This window comes from Myotis brandtii, unplaced genomic scaffold, assembly GCF_000412655.1.
Source record: "Myotis brandtii unplaced genomic scaffold, ASM41265v1 scaffold529, whole genome shotgun sequence".
Classification (NCBI taxonomy): Eukaryota; Metazoa; Chordata; class Mammalia; order Chiroptera; family Vespertilionidae; genus Myotis; species Myotis brandtii.
This window is the reverse complement of record NW_005369934.1, coordinates 972,214-979,041: the sequence shown is the minus strand read 5'-3', so window position 1 is coordinate 979,041 and position 6,828 is coordinate 972,214. Positions and strand designations below refer to the sequence as shown.

The following is a 6,828-nucleotide window of genomic DNA, read 5'->3' as shown; positions in this document are numbered from 1 at the left end:
CACTGACCCCTGGCGGCGGGCGCGGGAGGCTGGCGCTCCCTGCCGGGTAAGGAGGGGTGTGGTGTCTTCTCCCCGATCCTCTTAAAAAGCTGGCGGCGCCGAGGAGTTGCCTGCGTGCGCCACCGCTGCGGGAGCGGTTTGTTCGATTTTGAGCCTGGAGGCTTGCCCCGCCGCCAGGCTGACTTCTGATCGCTTGTTTTTCTTTTGGAAAATTTCTTCCAACTGCTGGTGCCCTTCTCTCTCTCTCTCCCGTGGCCGTCCGCCCTCTGCAGGGACATCTCTACACTGTTCCCACCCGGGAACAGGGCAACATCTACAAGCCCAACAACAAGGACATGGCAGACGAAATGAACGAGAGGCAAGTGTACGACGCTCATACCAAGGAGATCGACCTGGTTAACCGTGACCCCAAGCATCTCAACGACCACGTGGTCAAGGTAAGGGGAGGTCTGTCCCCGGAGGGGATGCTGTCAGGGCCCGGACAGCTCTCTTCTGGCCAGCAGCCTGTGCATCCTTTTCTGCCTTTACCGCGCGCGCGCACACACACACCCCGTTTTCTGCGCTTGATCTCCCCTCCCCCAGCCTGCTGTTTAGTTCAGGTGGAATTTAGCTAACTTGAGCTTTGTAGGCGTTCATATAACTGCACTCTTCTCCTGGCAAATGAAGCGCCTGATCGCAGCAACAGACAGACCCCACTGCTTGAAAGGGTGAAATGGTTGCGCAACAGGTCACCCCCTCCATTCCCAGGTTGAAAGTCTAGTGAAGGGTGGTGCCCGCTGCACAAGTAATTGACGCAGTCAGGTCATTTCTGAGGTCATGTGCCAAAGGTGAAAGCTGGACCACAGGGTGGGCATGTTCCCCTCAGCTAAAATCAAGTAACTGAAGTGGTTTTCTTAAACACAATAAAGTGGGTAGAAGTGCTTTCATCTAAAGACAAAGATTATGCAAATATATGCATAGATACTCATATAGATCCATATATGAAGAGTGTTTTAACTGGAAAAAACATGGCACTTGTGCATAACTGAACAAAACTACAAAATCACAAATAATGCACAGCTCTGGGTTTCTCCCATAGAAACCTCTAGTTAGATGTGGAAAGTTGCTTCTTAGTGACTACCTGGGTCAGCTTTCGCTGAGCTAAAAGGACATTCCCCTTGCAATTCCCTTTTATACTTTCAGGATGTACTTGGTGAGATTAAACATAGGTTAACTGAACAGGTTATTGGCCAAACTTAGATCTGACTTGGGGGTCAGTTTTTTATTTCATGATGTTATTTAACTTTGACCCTTTCAGAGGAATTTATTGTCTGCACCCATCTGGATTGTGAAATCATGGGCGTGAGCCATCCTTGGCAGAGGGTTTTCTTTGAGGGACCAGGAGGGCCAAGAAAAGTCCTGGCCTGGAAGATAGCGTGTGAAGACCCAGTTCTGTACCATCCCAGAGCAGCCAGTGGGGTGAATGAACCACTTCACCCACTGGGCCTCCCGTCCAAGGATGGAAGAAGCTATAGTCCTGACTGTTCACATTCATGAATAATAGATTTCAAAAAGGGGAACAATTTAAGCTGTAACTAGAAGGAAAATGTAACTGTCAGAATGGACTCTCTTGGCTTGCTGGTGGAGGGAAAGAGGAAATTTGGAGCTTTGGTAGGTTTTTCTACTAGCCAGGTCATGGGATATTTAAAGGTAGCAGCAATAACCAGAGTAGCTTATAAACTGGAAATGGGAATTGCTATAAACTATTTACTAAAAACATTACCATAAAAGGGGTAAGGGCATTTTTTGCTTTTTCCCCTTCTCCTGTAGCTTTGGGCTAGAAGGAGAGATGCCAGGAAAAGAGGCAGGAGTCAGGAAGGGCTGGCTGCACTGGAGCCTCCCTGTTGTTCCACCACAGTGTGAGTGGGGTTCCTGGAGCGAGCAAACCTCCCTGATGAGTCAGAGAGGCCAGGAGTGTGGATGTGGCTCTCCACACAGCATGACTAAGCTGAGAAAGAAGAGCCCGCTGGGAAAAGAGACTTCAATGCAGATGGAAAAAGGGCATAACAGGCCTAGAGGAAATAGCAGTTTACAAAGTAGCATTTCAGAGAGCAAGTGTGGGGATCCTCATATTAGAGAAATTAAAAGGGAGGGCTAGGGCAAGCTCCTGCTGGCTTCGAGAAAGCAAACCCCACCCACTTGCTCATAGAACTGTGAGCAAAGCAAGACAGAAAAAATCTGCCTTGAGAAGAATTGGGGAGGCCCACTTACTCAGGGGTGATCCGCCTTATGTTTCCATGACAATAAATAATGAGTTTCCCTAATTTTATTTTGATGGCACAGATTTCTTAAAATAATAAAGACATCCAAAGCCTCACTGTTAATGCATGGTAGCTTAAAACTCCACATGATAATGCACAGCGATCAATTGAATCTATGATTAAAGGTACCAAATCAGGTAAGGAAAGTTCTGCTCTAAAGGCAAGCATCTCTGTAAAAGCAGCTCTGTCTAATTCTGTAGCCACTTAGCCACTTGAAATTTAAGCATAAGTAATTTACATAAAATAAAATTTAAAACTCAGTTCCTCAGTCACTCCAGCCACAAAGAGTTCCCAGCACATGAGACTAGGGGCTACCATAGGAGACAGCATAGTAGATGTAGAGCATTTGGACAGCACCAGACAAGAGTGTTCCCTGCATTTTACAAAAGGTTCCTATGCCAAGTTTAGAATAATAACTCTGGATGTAGAAGAAATTAAACCCTGATATACAGTGAGAAGAACAGCATAGTATTATCTACAGCAAGCATGTCAAACTCGCGGCCCGCAGGCCACATGCGGTCCACAGGGGATATTTTTGTGGCCCAGCCAATATAATGGTATATAAGAAACGTTTTAATAAACATTTCATAATTTAATTTTTACGATAGCCTGTTATAGGATATTGTACAACGTTCACTAATGACTGATTACTATAATCGAGTTGCATTCATTTCCCTTACCCACCTTACACACAGGCGCACCATTTTAGCAGCCCACGTCATTAGTCTTGTACTGACGTGTTTGGTGTGCGCAATAGGAAATATTTCACTTTCGGAGAACAAGAAAAATAGGTTTATTTGCATCACGCTTATTAATCTGTGCAGTTATTCAGTGTCTGGTAAGTTAATGTTCAAGAAAAAATATTAATTTTTATTAAAATGTTCTATTATTTTATGTTAATGATTACTCATTCATTTCAGCCCTTTGTATTCAGCATGTCTCCATAGAAATAAACCTACGTTTCTATGAAAATTGAAGCTTTTGGTTTTTTTGCCACCCACATAAACTTAAACCTTCTTTATTTGGCCTGTGTTGGCCTTTGAGTTTGACATGCTTGCTCTATAGTATCCTCTCCATCCCACAAAACAGCTATGTAGGGAGGGGAAGAAAACTCAGAACTGGCTGTGTCGTGAATTTATATTTCAAGAAGGTGTTTTACCACCTATTCCACTGGCTTTAATGGCATAAATTAGTCTATACCATTTAGTTCCACTGAATTTGTTTCTTATATTCCTAAAGGTTTGCTGCTCTATATTATGAGATATCTGTATTGATAGTATCTAAAAAGAGTGGGCTATGAATGCTTCTTAAAATTTCCTCTAATTAAAGTGATCACAACTTCAGACCCTTCTCCCTCCAAGATTTCTATGTCTTCTTCTTACGTTCCCATTTCCATCCATATGTTTATTATTATGTACATATTTGGAATTTCTAGATAAATAAAATGGCTTCAAATTTATAATTCTGATATCACATTAGCCATCAATTAATTCACTTATTCAAGTCTTCTATGCTGAACTAAACACATACTACAAAGGGTAATCCCTAAAACAATTTCTAGAAATCGCAAAGATTAGAATTATGCAACAAGATACATTCAGATGAAAAGTTTAAAAAAATACATACGTACAATATCACAACAGTAAGTCACTGCCACATGGTAACTAAGGGGTTCTTTTTTGTTTGGACTGCCAGGAAACATATAACTACATTTTAAGTTTTACTGACCCATGTTATTTATTCTCTCCCACATAAGGATTTTAATTTTCACTTTCATTTCCAACGGGCATGCTGTTTTATGCAGTTGCTATAGTAAGTTCTCTCATCATCATTTTGGAAATAGACCAAATATATATTACAATAAATCAAAAATAAGTGATAGTGACTATTGTATAAAAAGGTTTTTAAAAAGTGCATGGTATGAATTATCTTGATTTTGGTAATCATCCTACAATGTAGATGTATATCAAATGATCATATTGCATACTTTAAATATATACAATTATATTTGTTAATCATTCCTCAATAAAGTTTAAGGGAATGGTATTAAGTGTTAGGGAGGCCCTACTTTGGAGAGGGCATTAGGGAGAGAGAAGAGGGATGCACTAGAGAAAGGTTAATGGAGAAGAGCATGAAGGAGATGCAGTCTGAGTCGGGTCACACAGGACAGATGGAATGCAAATATCTGAGAGAAGCACAGGGGGGCATTCTAAATGAGCAAAGCATGGGAGTGAGGATGTCTCTCCGAGGTCATGAGCCTGAAATGCCTCCTAGCCCATTTTATTGTAATAGAATTTAGTGACAGAGTGGCCGGTCATAAGATGAAAAAACTCATCATGGCCAGGTGGCGGAGTCCTGAACCCAGTACACATGGTAAGTGTCGACTCTATCGGGTCAGCAGTGCGGTCAGAGCACTTCAAGCATAAGGATGGCATGCTGAAGGTAGGCATTTTGGAAGATGACTGGTTAGGGCACCGGATGTAATAAAACATAGCTAGTCTGGATGAGCAGAGAACAGTTACACTATAATTGCACGAAATGGGGAGGGCAGTATGTAATAGCATTGGGAATAAAATCATATAAGCACAAAATGACAGAATTTTAGAATTAGAAGGGAACAGAATGGTTATACGAGACTAACTTCCACTTCCTCTTTTTTAACATTAGCAGGAATTTAGGGCTAAAGAAGTTTAAAATGTTATCCATGTTTTCACATGGTTACTGTCTAAAAGGATATTTTGAAATGTATCACAAGGGAAGGAAAGATAAGATTATGTGATTCTCCTAAACTATTGTCATGAGGAGAGAAATTAGTTGAGATAATTCTGATGTTAGTTCTGAGACAAATCAAGACATCTGAGAGGAGATCTATGCTGGGAAATACAAATATGCGTTTGTAATTTTCTTTTCCAAAGCTTGAATGTAATGATTCTCAAATAGACATGAAATTTTTTTAGTAGTCAGCAAAAGGCATGCACATGGTAATCCCTGTGTTGGTTTCAAAATAACAGCCTCTGTGATTCCTTTCAACTTGAACTCATTCTAGGGTGATTGATGATTAATATCAGCATAATAGTAATTTTTAAGTTTATTCAGTATAGCTATAATCAAAGCATAAGGTTTAAAACAGTGGTTCTCAACCTGTGGGTCGCCACCACTTTGGGGGTCGAACGACCCTTTCACAGGGGTAGCCTAAGATCATCAGAAAACACATATATAATTACATATTGTTTTTGTGATTAATCACTATGCTTTAATTATGTTCAATTTGTAACAATGAAAATACATCTTGCATATCAGATATTTACATTACGATTCATAACAGTAGCAAAATTACAGTTATGAAGTAGCAACGAAAATAATTTTATGGTTGGGGGTCACCACAACATGAGGAACTGTATTAAAGGGTCGTGGCATTAGGAAGGTTGAGAACCACTCGTTTAAAAGATCAGATTATCTCAAAGAACTCAGCACATTGGTAATATTATCTTCTGCTGGGACTGTTGTTTGTGTGTTTGTTTTGGGAGATAGTGATTGATATTCTGTCACACATGAGATTTTGCATGGAATTCAGAGTCCCCGGCTTATAAAAGAGCATTATAATCATCTTATGTGGGAAATTATCCTCACATCACTGAGCAAAGAACTATACTAAAATGGGGGATATTATTCATTCATAAGAATCTGAAACACTTTCAAGTTCAGCCAACAGTGATATACATTTTAAATGCTTATGGAAAGTCTTTTTTATGTTTGTTCTCTACCTCCTAGTTGTGGTAAAAAAAAAATTGAAGAATTAGCTCCACTTTGGTTCTAACTGAATAGAATGTCATATTATTTAAGACAAGATACACCAAATACCCTTGAACTGTAAAAAAGTTCGTGATGTGGGTAATTCTCCCAATTAATAACAGTGTTGGCTACATTTTAAAGGGGCTTAGCCCTGGCCAGTGTTGCTTAGTGATTAGAACTTGGGCCCTGAGTTGGATTCATAGTCAAGGACGTGTACTTGGGTTGCAGGTTCCATCCCCCACCCCAGTAGGGGCAGGAGTAGGAGGCAACCAATCAATGTGTTTCTCTCACTCTCCCTCCCTCCCCTCCACTCTCTCTCTAAAAATCAATGGGAAAAATGTCCTCAGGTGAGGATTAACATAAATGAGTAAATGCATACATACATACATACATACATACATATATGCATAAATGGGCTTAAAGTAAGAACAGCTGCAATAGTAAGCAGCATCTGGGAAGTCCAGTATGCAGCCTGCCCACTCAAGTCCATAGAAACAACAGACACTTGCATATTTCAAGCGAAACTGCTTTTGAGTTTGCCCTAGTTTCAACATAAGTTCTCTGTGATGAAATGGTCAGAGAACTGGTCCCCAGGAGACCTGGGCTGTGTGCACCTGGGGGTTCGGGGCCTTTTCATGACTCAGCTGGCTGGGCTTGCAGTGGGGAAAGGGCAGGGCTGCTATTTTCATACAAAGATGGTTTATGCCAAGAAACACATGCTTCCAATCTCTGGAAT

General features: G+C 41.0%; 1 protein-coding gene across 8 annotated transcripts in view; it reads left to right on the top strand.

Moving 5' to 3' along the window:
- Window positions 1–6,828, top strand: part of CAV1 (caveolin 1, caveolae protein, 22kDa) — a 36,220-nt gene that overhangs the window by 1,472 nt on the left and 27,920 nt on the right. For 5 of the 8 annotated variants that reach the window (XM_014548936.1, XM_014548935.1, XM_014548937.1 and 2 more), the window contains 2 exons: window positions 273–437; window positions 1,810–1,898. In XM_014548936.1, the coding sequence (XP_014404422.1) occupies window positions 273–437; window positions 1,810–1,898 (254 nt within the window). The remainder of the gene's footprint in view (window positions 1–272; window positions 438–1,809; window positions 1,899–6,828) is intronic. The other 3 variants (XM_005877702.2, XM_014548938.1, XM_014548939.1) reach the window with 1 other exon arrangement.